Genomic DNA, 23,802 nt, shown 5'->3' with positions numbered 1-23,802 from the left:
TGACCAAACATGATGATGATGATGACTAGACGTGACAAGGCAAGACGATACTTGGGTTAACTTGACAAGTTGACTTGTGGAGACGTGACAAGACAAGTCTTGGATTAACATCACGAGACAAGATGACGACTTGACATGGTGACTAGATGAGTCGGGACTCAACAACAGTTTCTTCACTTTAGGTGGAGACTTCACTTAACTTGAAGAGACAAGACGCTGACTTGATTTGACAATGACTTGACATGATGAGACAAGACTTGGCTTGACTCGATGAGTTGAGACGAGACAAGATGACAACTTGACTTGACGGTGACTAGACGGGACAGGACTCAACCAGATGGTTTCTTGACTTGACATGGAGACTAGACTTAACCTGGCAAGGCAAGACAATGACTAGACGTGACGAGACAAGATGATGACTTGACTTTGCGATGATGATGATGACGAGACAAGACTTGGCTTGACTTGATGAGTTGAGACGAGATGACAACGTGACTTGACAGTGACTAGACGGGACGGGACTCAACCAGATGGTTTCTAGACTTGACATGGAGACTAGACTTAACCTGGCAAGGCAAGACAATGACTAGACTTGACTTGACGACTAGACGAGACGAGACAGGACCCGGCCAAACTTGATGAGACAAGACGAAGACTTGACTTGGAGAAGAGAAGTCTGTTCTTGAAAACCTGGCACCATTGAACCCAAACCAAACCAAAGATACTGTGGCGTGACTCGATGTTTCCAAGTCTCTCACTGGCCTCCAGCAGCACCGGGCTCCTGCAGGACGTCCTACATGGAGGCCCCCTCCACCCAGGACCACCCACACCAGGAGGCCCACATGTGTCCTCTAAGCAGCCTCTCTTATTCATCACTTATTAACAGGGTGTTGTCCACGTTGATATGGAACCTTCTCAATGTTTAATGTCGGCCGCTGCTTCACCGGCATGATTTGGCTCAGGTTATTTCCATCCCTCCCTCCATCACTTTTATGAGCGCTGTGGTGACGGCGAGGAGCCTCTGTGCTCCTAATGCGTCCGTCTCTCTCTGACAGGCGGCCTGTGTTCTCATGGTGTGGCAGCACACGCGCCTCTGATGCTGCTACTATGGAACACACCACACGCTGCTGTTACGCAGGCCAGACACCTGCGACTGTGGCCCGGGAGCAGCCTCGCAGTTCAGTTCCTCTGGCAACCGGCAGCTTCTCTGCTGCGGCGGGTGAAACACAGCAGAGAGGAGAGTGCGTGTCTCCCTGGGTCAATTCTGGTCTTCATTACGAGTCAGAGCCGGTGCCGAGTCAGGGCTGGTCTCTGGATGCACCTGTGGGTTTGGCTGGCTTCTTGACTTGATGTGGAGACTTGACTTCACTGGACAAAATGATGACTTGACTTGATGACTTGATGATTATGATGACTTGGCGCTGGCAAAGACTAAACAAGACATGACAAGACTTGGCTTAATTTGACGAGTCAAGACGACAACTTGACTTGATAGAGACTAGACGAGTCGGGACATGATTAGAAGTTCTTAATTTGATGAGTCGAGACCAGACGTCGACTTGACAGAGACGAGATGAGTCGGGACATAGAGACATGACTTAACTTGACAAGGCAAGACGATGACTAGACTTGACTTGACGATGACTATATGTGGCGAGATGAGTTGAGACAAGACTTGGCTTGACAGTGTCTAGAGGGGACTCAATCAGATTGTTTCTTGACTTGACGTGAAGACGTGACTTAACTTGACAAGGCAAGACAATGACTAGACTTGACTTGACGATGACTAGACGTGACGAGACCAGATGATGACTTGACAATGGTGGTCAACACTGTCAAGACCAGACTTGGCTTCACTTGATTCACTTGAGAAGAGACAAGAACTTGACGTCGGACAGTGTCTAGAGGGGACTCAATCAGATGGTTTCTTGACTTGACATGGAGACTTGACTGAACCTGACAAGGCAAGACAATGACTAGACTTGACTTGATGAGACGAGACGATGACTTGACTTGAAGAAGAGAAGTAAGTCTCTTCTCGAGAACACGACTCTCACCAGTCAACAGTCTCGCCAAACGCACCAGCCTCGATGAACCCTGCAGACACGTCTTCATCTGAAAAACATGAGACAGATGGAACGTTCATTTTTAAAGCCCATTTTCCAACCTATAACTTCTCATTTCCAGTGGCTGGTGGTTGATAAAAAGAAGTCCAAATCAAACAGGCGTTATTAGCGAGAGCCTTTTTTCTTTTCTCCTGTCGCCTGCTCACGCACGGATCCCTCCTGATAAGAGAATTCAATTTGAAGAGCTCATTATTTCCCTGACAGCAATAAAGCTTCAGAGAGGAAAAACAAAGCGAGGAGCAATTCCCAGAGTGAAATCACATGACCACAAACCACATAATAGATCCGCAGTTTATCTGCTGAGGAGGAAGAGACACAGCAGTTTAACTGGCTCCGGCTCTCCAGCGTGTTGCGGCTCTTCCTCCAGATGAAATCACTGCTGAGGAACACTTAACTCCAGATCGATGGTGTTTCTGCCTGAGACTGGACCCTGCTGTCCCACAGGGTCACCGGTCAGCTCGTGTCTCACGGCTGTGCAACATGACGCCGCATCCATCCAGGGCTCCACGGCTGTAATGGTTTTGTTTGGACAAGCCTGATGAAGAGCTGAAAACAGAGGCTCCCTCAGCAGCCAGATCCTCCTGCTCCTCAGTGAAGGAGAAGTAGCCAGCAGATGCAGACCCCAGACCCACTAACCCTAAACACGCCGTGTCTTCTGATGCTCACCCTGGTGACCGTCTGTCATCCTCTTTATTGTCATTTTCACCCCCTGTGACCTGATACACCGGAAAACCTTCAATGTTTTTACCCACTGTTCAGTCCAGACCTGGCCACCCCGCGACTCTTTCCCCAGTTTCATGTGGCTCTTCACCAAATGAGCCGCTGAGCTGGCTGTGGTTTTGGTCAAGTTGCTGTTGAGATGATGGTTTCTACAGGAAATAAGAGGGGGAAAAAGTAGGTTCTGTTCCAGCGAAAGGTCCAAATATTGTTCAAAGGCTCAGCAGGAACATCTCCTCTGGCTCAGCTCGCTTCACTCTCCTCCTCCACCCACCCTCTCCGATCATGCTGCAGCGTGGTGGACCTCCACCCTGCCGGGGGTCATGACGCCCTCCAGGTGGCGTACTTCTCGCTCACTGGCCTCTGCTCATCATGGTGAGGTCTGGTGCCAGTCTTCCTGCCAACTTCCCTCTGGATCTTCATCCAGACAGGAAGTGGGTTCATTCTCACTCATTACACGTCGCCATCTGGTGGTTTCCATCATTGGGCTTTTGCTTCTCCGTCCAACTGTTCCTCTCTCCTCACGCTCAGCTTCCACTGCTCACTCTGAGCCTCCAGTCCGAGGCTTCCTTCCGAATCTCCTGAAGTTTCACCGCCTCCTGGCCCCGCAGGCGTCAGCCGCTGATTAACACGGCGGCGGCTCTGTTTTCCTTTCTTAATTTGGCGCTGTGTAAACAGGAAAACTCAGGGCGTATAACTCAGAAACACATGGCTGCAGATGACACGCAGGAGGGACGTGATTTATGTGAAGAGATTTTTTGGGCATCGCTCAAAGTCCCATTACTGGGAGCAGATGGAGGAAGCGGGAGGTTCGGAAGATTCGCAGGTGAGTCGTGCACATTCATAATAGAAGGGTCGTGCTGCTATTTTGGTACCCGCAGGAGTCAGCAGCTCTGCCGGGGACGGGCGGGCGGGCGGGCGGGTGTGTGTGACACGGCAGAGATCACAGGGTCGTGTCTGCTGTCAGAGCAGGACATCGTCTCGTCGTCTCATGTGAAGGAGCAGAGGCTCAGGGACGCAAACACTGTGGTGAGACCAGACTTCCTCTGGCTCGCTGCATCACTCCGTCAGGGAGGAGCAGAGGCGGCAGGTCACTGATGTGGTGGAGAGCAACTTCTCAACGGCAGAAGGTGACGGCCACTTCATTCTCACCGACTCGCTACTGACACCTGTGTGCAGTGAACGGTACTGCAGGCAACACATTGCGTTTCTGCTTCCAAATCTGTCCCTGTGTCGAGGATGTTTCAGTCTGTAAACAGCAGACATGGCACCAAGTCACACATGAGCACGTCTGAAGTCCTAACCTTCAAGTCCCAAGCCATTTTTTCTTGTTCTAGTCAAGTCACCTGATTGACGCTGGAACTGAAACAATTCTCACTGAAACTGAAAAAAGAAAAACTAAAAACAGCGAACCAGAAACACCCATGTCTTTCAAGTCATTGTGTCTCAAGCCCATTGAAGTTCTTTAAGTCTCAAGTCTTTCATTTTTTGTCAAGTCACAAGTCATCAAAAGACTGACTGGAGTCGACTCGAGTCCAAGCCACTATGACTCCATTTCCCATCTCTGGTAAACACACACAGAAACCAGCATTGTTTGGAGACACAAACAGACACAGTTCATTCCCAACATCTTGTGCTGATATTGAACTGACTGAACATTGGAGTAGGTGACCTGTGACCTCTGCTGAACAGCCACTCGTGTCTGACTTGGTTCTTGAGGGTCGACTAGTTGAATAAACAGCGACAGGTTTTGGCACCATGGTCTCATGGAAGTTGGTTTATTTTACTGTACACTCTTGTTGTAAAACGCTGCTTCAGACTTTATCATCAAAGGCACAAGACCACCTGCAGCATGAACTCGGAAACAGTGAGCAGATAAAGACTCCCTTCTGTTCAACCCTCTACACAAACACGGAATTAAAGACACCACAGCTCTGTTTGTAACGCAGCTGAGTCGGAGCCAAGCTTCTTCCTGCTGAAGGAAGTGCGCTCTAGACAGGGCTGTTTTCAAAATAAAAGCATGCAACCAGTGGTGCGGCGTTAAATAAACAGTCGAATGATTTCAGAGCAATGTCTTTGTGGAACGGAACTAACATCAGGAGTAAAGGTACCTCCAAAATACGCAAAAACTGTGCTGAAATACTTCATTACTCTACTCCCCCGGGTCTCTTCACGGACGCACTACACTGAAGTTACATGTATCAGGTCATGTGACTGGTGACTGCATCTGACTCGTAGCTACACCACATGTGGCCCTTGGTTATTCAAAGTGGAGGAACACTGAAGAGTGGAGGCTGCTATGCAACTTTCACAGACTTGAATTCTGGTCAGATAAACACTCCCCAAAAACTCAGGGAGACAGTCGAGAATTCCTGCTATCTTAAAAGCTTGCGTTGGTTAGACAGGCGTCGGCATGTGAGGATGTTGGCTTGCCATAACAACCCAGCTAAACAGGACGCCGCGATGGAACGTGAAGAAAAACAACCTACACAGAGGTTTTAACCGTGAACATAACAACAACACAACCTGATGCTGATGCTCAGCTCAAGTTCTGGACCAGTGACGTGCTGGCGAGGCGTCGTGAAACACTGTCCTCATTTCCATTGCTCAGTAGGTGGCGCTCCGGGTTGAACAGCGACGTGAGGTTTCATCTGTGAAGGTGTCAGAGCAGAGAGTGATGTTTGTCGAGCAGCAGCTGCACCACCGCATCACCTGGGTCAGTGTTGCTGGGAGGCAAAATGGAGGGATTTACTCTGAACACTCTGATTTACTCTTCACTGACCGTCTGTTTCTTGAGTCGCTGTGATGCGGGTATGACGGCAGCCAACTCGGGGGCATTAGCGTCTCTCTGCTCGCGCTGTGTTCCCTCTACTCTTCTCTGGGTTTTGTCTTTCCCTCGCCGTCACAGACTTTGAGTCACAGAAGGGCATCATGGGATATTTACATAGCTTCTCCAGTGGAGAACTAACAGCTTTGTCCTGCGCCTGAGCCGTGCTATTTCAGGGCGACGCTGACCAAAGCCAGGCTCAGCCCACAGCTACTTCACTGATGAAGTGAAGAGCACCTGGAGGGCGCCGCTGAGTGGCCTGGTCTTCTTCGACATTCCAGATATGAAGAGTGAGACCTGAAAGTCTCTATTTCTGGCAGCACTACGGCGCACGCAAGCCTCTTCGGCCGCGTCGTCCTCAGCGACCTTCCCTCCCAGCTTCTGCAGCAGACATTGCTCCTCGTCCTCACAGATGGCTGCTCCTCCGTATGAATATTTGATCGCGCTGGTCCATCCCTCCGGAGGACGGTGAAATATTTAAACTCTTTCAGGTGGCCGGTTTCTGACCTCGCAGTAGGTGGTCCGGCCTGCAAGACGCTCCGTTCCTGCGCTGACAATAATGTTGTCGTGTGTGTGTGTTGCAGCGCGATGCCAAAGGCCAGTACCTGTTCGACCTCATCTGCCACCATCTCAACCTGCTGGAGAAGGACTACTTTGGCATCAGATATGTGGATCCGGACAAGCAGAGGGTGAGGCTGGTCTTGGTTGTTTGGGTCGACACGCGGCAGTTCGACGGCCATCTTGTTTGTGCTCCTCACATTAGTTGATGTTTTTGCCTGACGTCATCTCCATCAGAGTTCACCACAGCACCTTCACCTAGTCCCACCTTCACGTCCTCCTCCATCATGAACCTCACTGGTCGCTTCCTCCTCTTTGTCTCCAGCATCCTTGGTCCAACTCTGCTCTAATCTGCTCTAATCTAATATAATATAATATAATATAATATAATATAATATAATATAATATAATATAATATAATATAATATAATTTTGTGGTTTTTAAGAAATTGCTCGAGATTATTCCTCAAACCATATGACACTGATATATTGTCAACAGTTTGTATGGTAAAAACATCCTTTTACATCTGCAGTGTAATTGTTTATATCGCCACCTCTGGTGGGCTGGTATGTGAGTATGGGCGTGTCCTATAGGTTCCGATCATACTTCATTGATGGGTGTGATAGCAGAGGTGTCCCAAAAAAAAGCCTCCTCTTGATGTTGTTCCTCCTGTGAGCGTGCTGCGGGCGCTCCCTCGCACTACTGCCACCTGCTGTCCGATTGAGCTCATTGCAGTCGGGTTTTAAGTAGGGGTGACAAACATCAGGGCTCATATTTCATATTTCCTTAATCGTGTGTTTGTTCTGAACACTTGTACATCCAAATAAATGGGTTACTTCAATTCAAATCTATTTTATTTCAACGTCACATGACGTGTTTAAAAGTGCAGATAAACCGATAATAGTATTTTGACGTTTCTGACACATGCACGTGAATCTGGCTAGAAATTTCTCCCCAATAAGTATTTAATCGTGAGGCAGAATTATTCATCTATTGACAGCGTGTCATGTTTAAAGACAAAAAGAGCTTGGTCTCATTTCAGGGAGGCAGGATGTAGCTGTGATGTCGCGGGACCTCGGTCTGCGACCGTCCCAGATCAGCCACTTCACGGTGCTCACAGTGCTGAGGTCGACAGACAGCGCAAACCACAGCGCCAGCGCCCCCTAGAGGGCCGCTGGAAGTTTTTGTTTCACACTTCTGGGCCGTGAGACGCTCAGTTTTAATACATGAGCCTCATATGGTGGCAGCAGTGAGTCACTGAATTGACCTGACAGCTGCACATCTGTGACAGTAACCAACTATGGAGAAGTTCTTGAGAAGAAACAATGATAAAGAAAGTGATGGCGCCCCCTACAGTAAACACTGTTCACCTGTTGGAGAACATTTTATGGTAATACTTTCATTTACCCTTTACTTGTCTTCTGACTTGACTTTATTTATGAAAAAGAAAATATCTATGATATTTAGACGGGGATTTATCATATTTATTTTATACAGAATTTTATTGAGTTTTTTCCAATTTTCTCTACAGTTTGCACCAAGGGTATTTTTTCTTGTTTTTTTTCTTTAGTAAATTTCATGAACATGACTTGCACCTGCTTCTGCTGCTGGCTGGACTTTTCCATGACAAATATCTTGTCATTTCACAAGTTTTTGGTTGTGTTGTGGGGCGCTGAGATCAGAAAGGTTAAGAACCCCTGCCCCTCTTCAAAGTCCTTGAAGCGGCGTCATGGGGCGGCGAGGAACAGGCCGTGGTGGTGCAGATTCAGACGATTCATGTTTTCATTTCATCGGCAGTGAACCTTCTCTCTCGCTCTTGTTTCAGCACTGGCTGGAGTTTTCCAAGTCCATCTCTAAACAACTGAAGTGTAAGTATGTTCCATCTGACACAGCGACTCTGTCATGTACGAAGCATGAGCCACAAGCACCAGAGGCTGCAGCTCCACTCGCTCAACACTGAGTTCATTTTTGAAATTCCTATTTCACACAACATGAGATGCTGCTCAGAGTAAGACATTGGAATGGAAACCTTCCGTCCAGTGGGGTCGCCGGGGCAGCGGCCAAAGTAAAGAGGCCCAAACCTGTCTCTCCTGAGAAGCCTCCAGTCCTTCTGAGGGGATCGTGAGGTGTTCCCAAGCTGAGAGACACTCCCTGGCCAGGCTCTGCGCCCCCTACTGGACAGGGACAGAACTGTTCAGCAGAGAGGTCTCACACCAAACACCTGCCTCTGGGGGGGGGGGGGGGGACGCCGGGTCCAAGTCGCTTCAATCGTCTTTTTTAACTTGGTGGTGGGGAACCAGGGAGCGGTCGGGTGCGAGCGTCGCCAAGTCACGCGTGGTGTGAACATACCTCCAGAGTGAGTCCAGACTCCCGTCTGAGGAAACTTATTTCAGCTGCTTGCATCCTCATCCTTGGTCCCGACAGGAAGCTAGCGACCACACATGAGAGTAGAAACGCGGGTTGACCTTGTCTCTTGGCTCAGCTCTTTCTTCGTCATAACAAAAGATGTTTGGGGTCTCCAACAGCTCAGCCTCCCTTCACCATGTGTCTCCGTGTCAAGTTCTACCCTCCAGACCCGGCAGCTCTGAGGGAGGAAATCACCAGGTGAGCCTTCCTCAACACCGGCCCGCACTCGTGTCCTGAGTCCACTAGAATCAACGGGACAATCGTAGCTCTGCAGTGTCGAGTCAGACTCACAGATGAAGCTGAACCACCCGCTTCCTCTCACGATACAGATGTGACTCCCTCAGACCTCTGACCTGGTTTCACCTCCTAAACGGAGCAATGAGCTTCATGAGAAACTGCAGGACAGATGACACACTGTTCACATCCTTCCACCATCCACCATCCATCCATCCACCATGCACCCAACCACCATCCATCCATCCTTCCACATCTACTATCCATCATTCCACCATCCATCATTCCATCATCCATCCGTCATCCATCATCCATCCTTCCAACACCTCCAAAGTGAGGCCTCCAGGGGGCGCCCTCATGAGATGCCTGACCCTCCTCATCTGACTCCTCTCAACACAGAGAAGCAGCGGCTCTACACCGAGTCTCTCCCCAGTGACAGAGCTCCTTTAAGTGAGACGCCGTCAGCGGTCGGTAGATGGAGAGCTTTACAGTTTCACCACCGACGTGAGACCATGATTCTGCTGCAGCAGCACAGTGAATGTCGCGTCACTACTTTGATGAGAAATGAATCTCAGCACTAATGAGCTCATTGGCGATATTGCAGTCAGACAAACTGTGATTGTGAAGATGGAAGGAATCCCGAGCTTCAGTAGGAGTGATGAGGAAGAACGAGGAGGAGGAGGCGGCGACTAGTGACATCAGCGCATCAGTCTTCCTGTGCTCCGCTCCACAGATATCTGGTCTTCCTTCAGGTTAAGAGGGACCTGTACCACGGTCGGCTGCTGTGCAAGACCACCGACGCCGCCCTGCTGGCCGCCTACATCCTGCAAGGTAGGATCTGAGCCCAGCCGCCCACCTGCAGTCAGACAGAAGACCACCTTCCCACCCTTCTGTTGCAGCTGAGATCGGTGACTACGACCCCGGGAAACATCCTGAGGGCTACAGCTCCAAATTCCAGTTTTTCCCCAAGCACTCGGAGAAGCTGGAGCGGCGGATCGCGGAGATCCACAAGACCGAGCTGATGTGAGTGGAGCCGATGGAGCATGCCGGGCACATGACTGGGCCCTGGAGACCCAACATAGTGGCTCATGGTTATGGCTGTCATGCAGAGGGGCCAACATCCAGGGTGCTGCTCCCCTGGGACGCAGAGACCACAAGACATCTCTCCCAATTCTATGGTGTAGATCAGCGGAAATGTATAAGGGCTACTTTATTATAAAATAACGTGATAAATATCATGAAAAAACATTATAAATATCTTGAAATAATGGGATAAATATGATGAATAATGTGATAAATATCATGAAATAATGTGATAAATATGATGAATAATGTGATAAATATAATGAAATAATGTGATAAATATGATGAAATAATGTGATAAATATGATGAATAATGTGATAAATATCATGAAATAACGGGATAAATATAATGAATAATGTGATAAATATCATGAAATAACAGGATAAATAAAATAAAATAACATGATAAATATCATAAAATAAGGTGATAAATGTCATGAAATAACGTGATAAATATCATGAAATAACATGATACTTATTTCCGCTTCACCTGAACGATTTTAAAACTTTTTTGTTGTCCAACAGTAGATCCTAAATAAATAAATATTTGTGGAGAAATGTATTTAAAAATATTGTTATTCGGAAGATGACTCTTTCATATGGTCGGAAAGGAAGACATTTTGATTTATACTAACTCAAATAAAAACAAATAAATTTGACTGCGATATAGCTGCTTTCAAATCAAGTAAAAAAATGTTTACTTAGGTGAATCTCCATAGTAAACAGAGTGCAGAGCCTCCGCAGAGCTGGAATGGTTTCAACTTTTGAAATCTGATTTGTTAGTTACTTCTATTATTATTGTTTATTTTTATTCATTTATTTAATTTTATTTTGGATATTTATTTATTTGTTTATTAATATTAATATTATTATTGTTCTGTTCATTATTGCACGTGGTAGCTAGTTGGTGGGGTCCTCACTGACCTTGGCAGTAAAGCTGTTTCTGATTCTGATGTTGTTTTTTCAGTTTGTCCTTGCTGTTGTAGGTTTGCCATGACACACACAGCTCACAGGGTTCAGGTGCATGTGTTTTGCTGGAAATGTCGGGGACATATTAAAAACTGAATCTGAACTTGTCTCTCTCAGAGGTCAGTCGCCCGAAACTTCGGAGCTGAACTTCCTCCAGAAGGCCCAGATGCTGGAGACGTACGGCGTGGACCCGCATCCCTGCAAGGTGACCCTCGCACTCGCCCTCCTTCAGGCTCCGCCCACCTTCATGACCTGTCTGATGGGTTGTTCCAGGACGTGTCCGGGAACCCGGCTTTCTTAGCTTTCACGCCGTTTGGATTCACCGTGCTGCAAGGAAACAGGAGGGTTCACTTCCTCAAATGGTATGAAGTCCGAACTTCACAAACACAACATTTGAATTAGAGTTAGAGTTGGAAGAAAAGCAGAACAGTTTTAGCCCATGAGGCGGCTGCAGCCCACCTGTTGAGAACCACTGGGCCGGAGTTGCACCGCCTGCAGTTACGTCAAAAATGCGGCACAGGGCGGCAAAGAGATCTCACTCCAAAAGCCTCACACGCACGTTCCTCAGCAGAGAAACACCAGGACTGACTTTTATTTAACCTGCAATATTGAAGAGTAAAAACGTCATTTTCAGCCGACAAATGCAGAGGAAGCAAAAGCGCTCGTGTGAAGGGCAAAAAAGTTTGAGGTGATGAAAACAAATACAGATGTTTGATAGTAATATATATATATATATATATATATATATATATATATATATATATATATATATATATATATATATATATATATATATATATATATATATATATAAAAATGAAAGATCAAGAAATTGTTATTATTATGAAACGGTTTAAGCATAATCTCAGCGTTGTTTCTGGTTGTTTGCGCATGTATATTCTATGTATTTGTGTCTTCGTGTTAGAGGGTCACAGGTTTGATTTCAACTTCACCTGAAGTAAAACCTGTCCTCCTCTCCTCATTTTCTCCATCTTCTGGCTGCAGGGACGAAGTCACCAAACTCAAGTTCGAAGCAAAGACATTCCACATTTATGCAAATCAGTCGGAGGTACGTTTTCTGAAGGTCGGCCAAAGGCTTCCTGTGGCGCCTCCTGGTGGCAGCTCGGCCCTGAATTAAAGGGACACTTTTTCCTTTGATGCGGCGCGTCTCAGATTAACGGTGTCAAAGTGTTTTCCGGAGGTTGAATGGCAAATGAGGGTCCTCCCAGGCAGGTTTCTCAGCTGCGTGTGGGGTTACAGCAGTCACATCCAGAGGCCAGACCTGGGGGCCTCAGCATTTGTGGCCCTTTGTCTCCCCATGAGTTTTTACACTCATATTTAGGTCACACTTCTTCAGTTTAATAAGGTTCATTCTCCACCTCGCGGACCGTGGACTGTTGCTAGTGATAGGCCGATGAGGCTTCATGAAACAGTGTCATCTTTTTCTGAGCTCAGTAGGTGGCGCTGAAGGTTTTAAAATGATAGGAGGGTTCTATGAAATGGTTGTTCAAATCCACTAAATGGCGCGATGGAAATTTCGGATCTGAATCACCATTTCAATGAAACCTCACGCCACCTACTGAGCTGCGTTAACTGAGGACAGTGTTTCATGAAGCCTCACCTGCTCATCACTAGCTGCATGCAGAGTTCAGTGAAGGCGTGAGGATGCTTGACTCCTGAGTCTGTCCAGGATAAGAAGATCATACTGACGTACTTCGCTCCGACCCCCGAGGCCTGCAAGCATCTGTGGAAGTGTGGGGTGGAGAACCAGGCCTTCTACAAGTGAGCCCCGACACGCCGACCTTCCCGCCGTCCCGCGCCTCTGACGCTCTCTCCCTGCAGGTTGGAGAAGTCCAGCCAAGTCCGGACAGTGTCCAGCAGCAACCTGTTCTTCAAGGGTAGTCGCTTCAGATACAGGTGAGCGTCAGGCCGCGCCTCACGGGCACTGAGTCTGTCTGACCCCCGTCTGTGCTTCCAGTGGGAAAGTGGCAAAAGAGGTGATGGAGCAGAGCGCCAAGATCAAGAGGGACCCGCCCGAAATCCACAGGTCCGGGTTCAGCGGGACGGAAGCAGGCCGTGTGCTGATGCGCTGACGCTGTGTGTGTGTGTGTGTGTGTGTGTGTGTGTGTGTGTGTGTGTGTGTCCAGAGCTGGCATGGTGCCAAGCAGGAGCTGTCCGTCCATCACTCACGGCCCCCGTTTGACCAGCGTGCCCAGAACACGGAGAAGAGCGGTGCACATCTCCATCATGGAGGGTAAGATGCACACACGCACACACACACTTGTAGTGCTATCCTTGTGAGGACCATAACCCATTCCCCAGCCAATACACATGGCTCACCTGAACCAGGACTCCGAACCTGAACCGAACTGGAACCCAGTTTTTCAGTGTCATCCTCATATTGAGGCTAAACTTTGTGGGGACCTCTCATGGTCATCACCCTTTCCCCAGCCACTCATCCTGAACCTGAACCAAATTGAAACCCAGTTATAATGAACTACTTTTATTGATGTATTGACCCTCTAATTGAGGCTTAACTGGGGACTGGCAAAAGGTCCCAACAAGGCGGAGCGTGTCACTTGTCTCTCTGTCCTTGTGGGGACCTCTCCTGGCCATCACCCTTTCCCCAGCTTCTCCCCCTAAACCTAACCCTCCAAAACACACCTGAACCGGGGCCTAAACCAAACTTTTATTCAATTATAATGTCCCAGTTATTTTGAAGTTTTAGTCCTAAAATTGAGGCTTAACCTTGTTGGGACCGGCAATGAGTCCCCACAAATAGCCCCAAATAGCAAATGCCCCCACAAGGAGGCATGTTTCCAAGAATTGGTCCCCACAAGTATAGCTGTACAAGTTTACACACACCAGAGTATAACACACCAAGTGGTGTGCGAGCGTCTTTATGGTTACTGACAGTGCAATTACACGCCGAGTCAGCACTACATGGAGCCACTATGTCACACACGAGGCGACACTCCACACACTGACAGAAGCGCTTCATCCAACACACACACCAGTTCAGTCAGCGCCAGCGAGGACACTGGCGAACGCATACAGTGGCCCAGACACCTGTGAGGTCCTGGGTCACCACGACCGACCGGCTGTGACGCAGCCTTGTGTCCTGTCGTGCTGCTGTTTCCACTGAAACAATATCTGCGTCTGAAAATAGCAGCTGCTGTCACGGAGGACAGCAGGGGGGCAGAGGGGAGGGGGGTGCTCAGACAAGTGGACCACATTCCCTGCTTTGTCTGTGACTCTGACGCTTGGAGCTGCTGGAGGCCAGTGGAGCACTGGAGAGGTTTCAGGGAGCGCAGTCATGGTCAAGTGTCTGGTCCGGATCCGGACGCGGGTGAACGTTCACTTGCGCATGATCAACCACTGCTACCGAGAGGTGACGGTGCGAGTGCTCTCTCTGGGACCTCGGCTTCTGGGCAGAGCTCTGCCGGTCCACAAGCTCCTGAGCGACGGTCTGGGTCCCGGTCAGGGCTCTGGCTGCGGGGACAGGAGCGAGCCTGGCGGTACCAGAGGTGAGTCTGGGGTCACAGAGCAGGGACGGCCCGGACATGTTGCATGAACAGGAACATCTCAGGAATGCTACACGGTTGTGAAGGTCCTCACTGGTCCACCTCAGATGTGCAGCGGCAGCTTGTGTGTCTCCAGGTCTGGAGTCTCTGCGGGACAGCGCCCACTCCACACCGGTGCGGTCCGTCTCTCACGGAGAGTCCTTCCTGTCCTCGCGGGGTCAGCTGCTGGACGGGAGCGAGGGCGGCGCGGCGGCGGCGGTCATCTCCGACGAGGCCTACAGCCCCGCGGACAGCGTGCTGCCCACGCCGGTGGCCGAGCGCGGCGCAGAGGTGGGCGGGGCACGGCACGTCAACGGCGCCCCCTGCAGCAACGGCGAGGAGAAGGAGTCGGAAGCCGGCCCGTCCAAGGATGGTAAAGCGGCGGGAGCCGGGCGGAGAGCCCTGCGCTTGGTCAGGAGCAAGTCGCTGCCCCCCAGTGACGTGGAGGAGCTGAACAAGTTCGTCCTCAGCGTCGTGCGCTTGTTCCTGGTCACCATCGGACTCCTGTTTGCCCTGCTGCTGCTCCTCATCATGCTGACCGAGTCAGACCTGGACATCGCTTTCCTGAGGGACATCCGGAAGACGCCCGAATTCCAGCAGTTTCACATCGAGTACTTCTGCCCGCTGCGGCGCTGGTTCGCCTGTAAGTTGAGATGGATAGGAGGCTTCCTCGTCAGCAAGTGAGGCCGGGCGACGGTGACCCATCGGGAGGGCTGGGGCGGGTGCGGGGGCGGCCGGGAAAGCCACGTCCACACTACTGCGTTTCAAGATTTGATCCTGGACAGTCGCTGTGGCACTCACACAGTTTGGACTGCGTTAGTAGCACAGGAGATTACGCCGGTATATGGCGGCATCTGGTGGCCAAGCTATGGTCGAGAATCAAGCGTCCATTTTTTCATGTTTTGCAGACGCCCAGACGCCCTCCTAGCTAATAGCCTGGACTCCACCCACCAAATCACAGAACCATCGCGCCACAAATAGCTTTCACTCCCGAGTGCTTGCTCATTCCCACCATCATGAACACACGGAGGTAGGAATGTCAACGGACCCACGAAGTCTACGCCGCCGCACAGGCATGAGCCGAGCGGCGACGCCGCCCCAAAACTGACACGCTTGCTCGACACAAACATGGCTGCTTGTTGAATGACCTTCAGAAGGTTTGGGGATTTCGTCTGGTCCCACACCGAGGTCCCAGTTAGGTGACAGAGTGTTCATGTGTGAGGGGGTCCGATAACCGTCTCCTGAAAGAGAACCAGACTGAGGCCAACACTTTTTAACCAGGAATTAACCAAGAACACGCTCATTTTCAGGCCTAGTTTCCAGAGAACTTTTAGTTACCATCGTGGGGAAAGTGGGAGAATCCCGAGTACACAATCTAAGATGGCTTCCCTAAACGTAAACAGAAGAACATTCAGTGAATTTGTGTTTTCAGAACGTATTTATCCAGCAGTTGCGTCTATCCAGACAAGGAACGCATGAGAGAGGTTTTCATGGACTTGTTCCGTGAGATCATTCCCAGTTCCGACTGCCCACTTCCGAGAAAAGTGTAGCGCAGCATAACAGCCAATATGTGTTCCCTAATCATAAGTGATTCCATCTGGTTATTTTGAGCTATTAGCAGGGCTATGCTATCATGCTAAATGGAGTGCTAGTTTTGGAATACGGCACAAAAGATACAGCAGAAAAAAACTTTTCAGTTGATTTTAATTCATATCCATATTTAGAGAGGCATAGGACCGCGAGACAAGTCTGTCACAGCTGGTGATGGACAGATGAGGCTTCATGAAACAGACTCCTCATTTTCAGAGCCACTAGGTGGCGCTCTCCGCTCTAAAATCTTAAGATTCGAGCGACAATTTAACTGAAAACGCGTCATTTTTAAACCGAGAGCGCCACCGTCACTCACGTAGAGGCGGTGCCGAACCAGGATGCGTTCAGGGTCCGTTAGCATCTCTACTTTCACGTCCCAAAAGTTTCCGTGGAAGAATCTAGAACGTAGTACTGTGGACGTTTCCTGTGATCCATCCTGCTTCTCTCATCACCGCTCTGCTCCACGCAGCCAGGTTCTTTGTGTTCCAGGATTTGATTTTGGACGATCATTAACTCAATAATAGTAGTATTTATTTTTCTATTAATTTATTTGTCCAGTGCATTTTCTATGACAGTTTTAAAATGTACAAAGCAGATACAGTCATTTTAAAGCCAAATACATAGTAGTGTGTGTGCTGTGGTGAGCGGCTGTTGCGATGTAGGAGACGATCATGTTCTGATCACATGACTGAGGGAGGTGAGGTCGGGACTGAAGACTGGAGAGGTGTGTGTGTGTGACCTTGTATAGCTACACTTGTGGGGACCAATTCTTGGAAACACACAGGGACCTTTTCCCTATGTGCTTAAGTCTCAATGTGAGGATTGAAACCTCAAAATAACTGGGTCTTTATAAGTGGGTTTAAGCTTAGTCCAGAGTCCTAGTGCAGGTGAGCCATGTGTTTCAGATGGCTAGGCTGGGGAAAGGGTTATGGCAATGCAGGGTACCCACAAGGATAGGAATACAAACCCGTGTGTGATGACACCATCTTTCTGCTCAAACACTGTTTTGTCTGCACTGAAATTACACCAGTATCTGATGACGTCAAGACTGTCTCAACGTCAAGCTGCGCTTTCATCAACAGAGAGTTGTCCACAAGAGGGCAGCAGTGACGTTCGTCATCAGTAAAAGAACTAAGTCTGAAAAACTGGCAACGTCTTTCACGGTGGCGTCTCATCGGGCACGGCGAGGGAAGGTTGACAAGTCGACGTCAATGTCTCTGAAAAGGTGGATTAACTCGTGTCATATCAAGAGCGAAGCAATAAAAAGCATATGTTAGCATTAGCGTGTCGCTGTGAGGTTAGCGGTCGCGCTAAAGTGACACCCTGCTCGCGACTGCATCGGAAAGTGAGCTCACAGTCTGCGTCGTCAATACATGTAGTCAAGTGCTTCTTTATATCAGATAGCAATGTTGAGCTCATGGCTACCTTCGAAGGAACATTCTAAGTGTCGTGTTTTTGTCAAATGAGCCACCTGGGAAGGAAGTTGACCAAACTGTAGGTGAATATTAGATTCCAAAACGAAGAGAAGAACCAGAGGAGAAGAAGCCTGTTGAGGCGAGGGTTTCGCAGGAGCGGCAGGTGGGTCGGTCTGACTGTGGAACCTTCTGCTGGGATCACTAAGCCGAGTTCCAGTCAGTGCTCCTCACCAGAGCCGCAGCTTCATGTTTACATCCACATCGCCGACCAAAGATTCCTCTTGGACGCTCCCCCCTGGGCTCGGGGGGCCCGTCCGACCCGCTTCAGCCTTACTCCACGCTCGGACCACAAGTCCTCTCACCAGTCCCACGAGCATGTGTGTCGCTACCAGGACAATGTTTCAGTTATGCAACCGGTGGAGCGAGGGCCGAGCCGACCCGCGGGCTTCTGTATTACAGTCCTAAACTGACTCACTGAATAATCCCAAGAATGACAGTGGACAATAAAAACGTGAATCCAGATCAAACACAAACCGTCTTGTTTGCTTTGTTAAATCGGCCCGCTAAGGGAACCTGTCGGCGTGATGACATCACTTCCTGCAGCTACGGTTAAATACGTTTTAATGATCCAGAGGAACTTTCAGTTGAAGGATTTGATGGCACTTTCTACCACACCAAACATTTACATTGTCAAAAGACGATGTTTTGGGAAGTAAACGTTGCACTTCCTGGTTTGCCGAATAAGGCATTGTTATTGGCTGACATCTACTTTCAATTGGTACAATTCTCTAATTAAAAAAAAAAACTACCTTCAGAGGTGCATAATTGTCTGCTGAGGAGTCGATTCCGGTTTCGTTGCAATATTAAATAAAAGCAATAACTTGAAGATGTCAGCCAATCACGATGCTTGATTTGGCAAACCAGGAAGTGGAACAGACCTATACTTCGCAGAAAACCTGACGTCCAGAAACATCGTCTTTTGATGATATAAAAGTTGGCGTCTGGTAGAAAGCGCCATCAGCTCCTTCATTTCAACTTTCTCTGGCTCAATAAAAGATTTTTTTTAAACGATCGCAACTGTAGGAAGTGACGTCACCACCGAGCCGCAGGCAGGACACGAAAGAAACTTTTGTCGACAAACCAGTTTAAATGTTGTGTTTTTAACTGAGTGAAAATACCATCATTAAGTCAGGATGGATCAGTGCACAATGCCTCAACGTAACTGTAAAGAACTTTTATTTCAGAGCAGAAAAGTGTGATTATTATTCGTTTATTTTTACATATTTGAGAAGAACCGGCACATTTCACCGAACCGCGACAGCGTCAACTCAACACCTTCGTGTCGCAACACTGCCGCCTTCAGGACAAATCAGAAACGATGAACTAAACTACTGGTTTTTATTATTATCAAGTATAAAAAAACAAACTTCACAAACTACAAGTAACAAATGTATTTAGTGTTTAACAGAAGTTGCGTGCCGATGCAGAGAAAGACAATAAAGAGAAGAGGCTACTGCTCCACGGAAGGCTAAGCTGAGCTGATGGAGGGAATGAGGCGCTGGGAATGTCGGGAACATGGTGCGATTCTAGTCAGTGAAGACGTGCAAGCGTCCGGAGGAGTTCCCGCCCACTAACACGTTCCTGTGGGGGTGAAAGGCGCAGACGGAGAGCACGGTGGTGAGGTGGTTGTCGTCGGTGAAGGAGTGCTGCAGGTAGCCGCCCTCGTGGAAAACCTGGACCCTCCGAGGTCTCGCCATGCTGCCGATGGCGAAGCAGTCTTCGCGTTTGGGATCCCACACGGCGGACAGCTTCGAGAGCCAGCGGCCCGTGTGCATGTCGTGCCTGCGGGTGAGAGGTCGGGTTTGTTTTGGGGTGCGCTGCTGCTGCTGCTACTACCATGTCCAGGTCAAGAGGTCGTCCATGATGTGGCGGCGCTTACTTGATGGACTTGAGCAACGGCGCTGTCGTGGTGAGGGATGAGGTGTCAAATATCCTGAGAGAGGAAGCAGAAAAATCAGCCCCCACTCGTCCGTCTAGTCACCGCCTACATCCTCCCACCTGATGGCGTCGTCCATGCACGTAGTGACCATGCGGTTTCCTGTATGCGGCGAGAAGAAGCAGCTGGAAATGCTGCGCCTGTGTCCAGCCAGCTGCAACAGCGGCTCACTCTTCTTCTTCAGACTCCTGAGGTCGTAAACACTCACCGTCCTGACAGAGAGCAGCGAACCATGTCACACACGAGAAGGCTCCGCTGCCACAGCCGCACAAACCTGCTCTCAGCCACAGCGAAGTACTGGCTCTGGACCGGGTGGACGTTCACGCAGCGCAGACCCTTGGGGTCCATGACGTGAAGCGACTCATGGGAGTTTCTGCAGAAGAGAGCGCAAGAGAGCGTCATGGTGCCGCACATCACGCCGGCACATGGAGGGCGGACACCGTAGATACCCGGGGGTTCGCCGGTCCACGACGGACACGTCTCCGTACCAAGTCCCCACCAGCAGTGTGGAGCAGTCATGTGACAGGAAGTCAAAGGTTTTCAGGCCGTCGTCGATGTTGTAGACCTGCGAGAAGAAGGAGGCGTTGAGCGAGTGAGTCAGACGCTGTGCGCAGCCAGTTTCCTCCTACGTCGTCAAACGTGGCCTTGTGCAGGTCCATGCAGCGCAGAGAGCCATCGTAGCTCAGGCTCAGCAGGTGGGCGGGGTTCGCTCGGGAGAACGCCATGCAGGGGACGGGCCGACTGTGAGGGTGGAAGAGCAGCACGCCGTCGTCCCCCCAGTCGGCCTCCTGAAGGACCACGCAGGTTTCAGACCTTCATATTCTCCAAGCAGAAAAACCAAACCCCGAGCCCGAAACCCTTACCACGTTCCACAGACCGACCCTCCCCCACTTGTCTCCCGCGGCCACCAGCGGGCGGCTGCAGCTCTGGTGCACGGCGACAGAGAAGATTCTGTCGGCCACCACCTTCGCCACTCGTTCCTCTGAGATCTTCATGGCCTTCAGAGCAGAGACGTAGCTCTTCAGGTCCAGGTCCTGCTTCCTCTCCTCCACCACCTTCTGACAGAGGACAGAGCTGAGCAGGCAGAATCAACACAGATGGAGAGGGCTGAAGGTACCTCGGAGCAGAGGTCCAGAAGCTCGGAGGGCAGCTTGCTTCCCTCCTCCATGTTGATGGCGTCCATGGGCAGAGGTCCCGGGGGCTTCTTCTGTGAAAAGGTCTTCAACAAAAGCACAGCGTGAGGTAACAGGCACCAGAAGCCATGAGACCCAGAGCAGCTACCTGCTCTTTCGGCACGGCAGTGGTGAACTCCGGGGGAAGCTCCAAGACCTCGGCTTCCTTCTTCTGCAGACGCAGAGACTTTCGAGGAGGAAGGACTGGGAGCACAGCGGCTGAAGACCTTCATCAAATGCAAGAACACGCCACTGTCAGCCCACATCACGCACAAGCTCCATCTCTGGTCGCACAGGTCAAAATCACCAGGAGGATGGAGAAGAAGATGAAGGATCAGGAAGAAGGAAGAGGAGGGTGAAGAAGAAGCAGGAGGAACATGAGGAAGGAGGAACAAGGAGAAGGAGGAAGGACAAGAAGATGAACGATCAAGAAGATAGATCAGGAGAATGAATAAGGCGGAAGGACAAGAAGATGAGGGATCGAGGAGAATATAGGAGGAACAAGAAGAAGGTTGAGTGAAGAGAAGGATGAAGGGCAAGAGAATGGATGAGAATGGAGAAGAAGGAACAAGGAGAAGAATGAATGAGGAGAAAGAGGAAGGACAAGAAGATAAAAGATTAAGAAGAAGGAGGAGGAAGATGAGGAAGAAGGAGGATCAAGCAGGATGAATGAGGAGAAGGAGGAAGGACGGACAAAAAGAAGATGATGAAGACTGGGACTAAGGAGAGGAGAAAGAAGAACAAGAAGATGAAGGATCAAGAAGAAAGAGGAGGAGGGTGAGGAAGAAGTAGGAGGGGCAAAAAGAAGAAGACGCTGGGACTAAGGACAGGGGGAACAAGAAGAAGGAACAAGAGCCCTACCTCATGAGGCCCCTCTGTGATGGTTTTGGTTTTGTCGTCTGTCTGAGCTCATCTGACACCTGGAAGACAGAAGGAAACCTTTAGCAAATGACCATCGAGACCAGCCGGAGACTCTGAAACAGACGAGCGGCACATCTCCCGCTCCAGACACACTGGGGATCGACCCGGAACCGTCTGTGGAGAGAAGACGAAGAAGAAGAAGCCACTGCGCTTTCACTTGACCTGGAACAGGTTGATGGAGGACAGAAAGTTCTGATTCTGTCTGATGTTCTCCAGACGTTCCAGCTCATACTCGGACAGAACCCTGGGTTCCACCTGCTGCGCGCACACAAAAGACACACATCAGTTCTGAGCTTTTTTTTCCCCAGAGAGATCCAGTTTCAACAAAACTCACCGACACCTTCTCTTTTTTGACACGTGTCTCCTCGTTCTGGTTTGAATCTTCCTTCTTCACTCTCTGACAACGGAAGAAGCACGTCTTTAGTTACAGACCACACGTCACGTGACCACCAGGCGTCCTTCATCACATCTCCTGTAACTTGCTACTGTTCAGTTCCGCGCTACAGTTCCCTCCCTCCACTCGTTAGCTTCGTTATGAACCGCATTCTAGGTACAAAGACACGATTCCATGAAGGAACTGTGGCCGGAAACTGAGCTTCAAGGTGAGCAGTGTTGCTTGTTGTCTATTTATTTGCAAGTTATTTCTATTATTGTTGTTTGTTTTTATTTTATTTACGCATTATTATTACTATTTTGAAGGTATTATTGTTGTGTTTTGTTCCTTCTTGCACGTTGTTCCACAGCACTTTCCGAACTGGCGGACTCCTCACTGAAGTTGTGAAGTTCTAAAGAACGAGTCCCGTCTTACCTTCCTCAGTGGTTTGGCCGTGTCGCTGTCTTGTTCCGGTGAACAGTTCTGACGTTTGGGGCCCAGAGTGACTCTCCGGCTCCGACTCTCCAGCCGCCGCTCGCGGGTCTCCTCCTCCTGACAGGAGCCAGAAAGAAACAGCTTAGTCCTCCACTCATTTCCTTCACCTTCCAAGTACTTCTGTACCTTCACGGCCGCAGCGCGCTTTGACCGTCGAGTCGCCATGGCGGCAGCGACTTGGCTGTTTTCACGGCGGAGCAGGAAGCAGCTGAGGACGAGACGAAGTTGCCGCCACGAGCTTCAGCGATTTTGTAACAAGCTCTGCCTCTTTGTTGTGAAACAGAACCACCGCTTCTGATTGGTGGATGAGCAGCGACGCTGCTGCGTCGCGCTTCCGCCCTGCAGCAGCCAATCGGGCTCGTCCCCTGCCGGCGGCGCGTCACGCGACAGCACGGTTCATTCATGTGTTTAAGGTTTGGTTAGTAGGAAGAGCGCGCGTGCTATGCTTGCACAATAACCAGGCAGTGTCACTGCCGTTGTCACTGCCCTATTTGCTTCTTCATCCCGTTTTGCTTCTGGGGCTCAGGCTTATGGTGTCATTTCCTGTCCGCATGCGCACATTGGTATTTCAAGACGTAATATACTCGAGTATATACTCATATTAACTGAGACCTCGTAGGCAAGATAGAAAACTGCATGCAAATTGCACAGAAAGATCCAATTATTTTATCGTATTTCATCGGGATGAAGAAGCAAATAGGGCAGTGACAGGCGGAAATGTAAATATATTTCAAAATGAGAAGCTAAAAAATGTAAATGAGTCTACCGCGCATTGCTGCCACCGAGTGGCCGGGCGCAGAACTGCTTCAACGCGAGGCCAGTTCACTCAGTGTCAAGTCAATAATCGCCACTGTGTCTGATGGAAGCAGAAATCTTATTATTGAACCACCAGGTCGCTCGGATCGAGCCTCTCAACAGTGCTGCCATGACGAGGGTCACGTGAGACCTGGGGCCTCAGTTTAGCCGAGGGCCACTGGAGTCTGAATCCGGCCGCTGCCACCCGAGTTTACCAACCTTTTCATGACAGACAGACAGGAAAATGCTGACACATTTGTTATCACCAACGAAATAATAACAGTCTAGTCAGACTAGTAGATTCTAGAGCGCCATCTTGTGGGCTGAAGTCAGGCAAACACAGAGCAAAACTGTTTGATAACTGCAGCAAGACTTGAACATCTTGTTTGTCATCCAAGTCGTTGGTTATAACTCTGAGCTTTTACACTTCCCCAGGGGCCACAGAGTGACTGAGGGGCCGTCAGGTCAAGAGAAAGGAGGCGACGAGAAAATAAAAATGTTGATGTGAAAACTAAATGGAAAAAACATCAAGTGAGGATGGCATGTGTGAGTATAAAATGA

The 23,802-nt window shown here is 49.5% G+C and overlaps 2 protein-coding genes across 5 annotated transcripts in view; one reads left to right on the top strand and one right to left on the bottom strand.

Moving 5' to 3' along the window:
* Positions 1-18,014, top strand: part of frmd5b (FERM domain containing 5b) — a 46,773-nt gene extending 28,759 nt beyond the window's left edge. Inside the window, exons 2-14 of one of the 2 annotated variants that reach the window (XM_053865656.1) lie at positions 6,255-6,359; positions 8,055-8,097; positions 8,755-8,833; positions 9,603-9,700; positions 9,769-9,892; positions 11,039-11,126; positions 11,195-11,283; positions 11,927-11,990; positions 12,612-12,703; positions 12,764-12,838; positions 12,900-12,968; positions 13,069-13,175; positions 14,582-18,014. In XM_053865656.1, the coding sequence (XP_053721631.1) occupies positions 6,255-6,359; positions 8,055-8,097; positions 8,755-8,833; positions 9,603-9,700; positions 9,769-9,892; positions 11,039-11,126; positions 11,195-11,283; positions 11,927-11,990; positions 12,612-12,703; positions 12,764-12,838; positions 12,900-12,968; positions 13,069-13,175; positions 14,582-15,168 (1,620 nt within the window). In that variant the 3' untranslated portion in view covers positions 15,169-18,014. Of the gene's footprint in view, positions 1-6,254; positions 6,360-8,054; positions 8,098-8,754; positions 8,834-9,602; positions 9,701-9,768; positions 9,893-11,038; positions 11,127-11,194; positions 11,284-11,926; positions 11,991-12,611; positions 12,704-12,763; positions 12,839-12,899; positions 12,969-13,068; positions 13,176-14,581 lie in introns of those variants that run through there. The other variant, XM_053865657.1, reaches the window with a different exon arrangement.
* A 711-nt stretch (positions 18,015-18,725) lies between these two features.
* On the bottom strand, positions 18,726-22,857 carry wdr76 (WD repeat domain 76). 3 transcript variants are annotated; one of them, XM_053865665.1, is made up of 14 exons: positions 22,573-22,857; positions 22,387-22,503; positions 21,913-21,975; positions 21,741-21,833; positions 21,519-21,577; positions 20,767-20,884; positions 20,603-20,704; positions 20,349-20,543; positions 20,115-20,273; positions 19,935-20,050; positions 19,760-19,858; positions 19,548-19,697; positions 19,429-19,482; positions 18,726-19,331 (listed from the first exon to the last, which is right to left on the bottom strand). In XM_053865665.1, exons 1-14 carry the CDS (start codon positions 22,609-22,611, stop codon positions 19,076-19,078), a joined length of 1,620 nt encoding a protein of 539 aa, XP_053721640.1. In that variant the 5' UTR covers positions 22,612-22,857; the 3' UTR covers positions 18,726-19,075. The 3 variants fall into 3 exon arrangements, with proteins under 3 accessions (XP_053721640.1, XP_053721638.1, XP_053721639.1); XM_053865663.1 differs by having other exon boundaries at positions 18,727-19,331; positions 21,741-21,836; positions 22,573-22,853; XM_053865664.1 differs by having other exon boundaries at positions 18,727-19,331; positions 20,349-20,540; positions 21,741-21,836; positions 22,573-22,853.
* Between the last annotated feature and the right edge of the window lie 945 nt (positions 22,858-23,802).

Source organism: Synchiropus splendidus, chromosome 5, assembly GCF_027744825.2.
Source record: "Synchiropus splendidus isolate RoL2022-P1 chromosome 5, RoL_Sspl_1.0, whole genome shotgun sequence".
Lineage (NCBI taxonomy): Eukaryota > Metazoa > Chordata > Actinopteri > Syngnathiformes > Callionymidae > Synchiropus > Synchiropus splendidus.
The sequence above is the reverse complement of the archived record's forward strand: the minus strand, read 5'-3'. Positions and strand labels throughout refer to the sequence as shown.

Excerpts from the sequence above, each read along its gene's own strand:
- wdr76 (XM_053865663.1), bottom strand. The coding sequence starts at position 22,611 with ATGGCGACTCGACGGTCAAAGCGCGCTGCGGCCGTGAAG. Across the intron at positions 20,274-20,348 it reads GGGTCGGTCTGTGGAACGTG|GAGGCCGACTGGGGGGACGA; the intron begins GTAAGGGTTTCG and ends GTGGTCCTTCAG. Across the intron at positions 19,698-19,759 it reads TTCGCTGTGGCTGAGAGCAG|GACGGTGAGTGTTTACGACC; the intron begins GTTTGTGCGGCT and ends GCTCTCTGTCAG.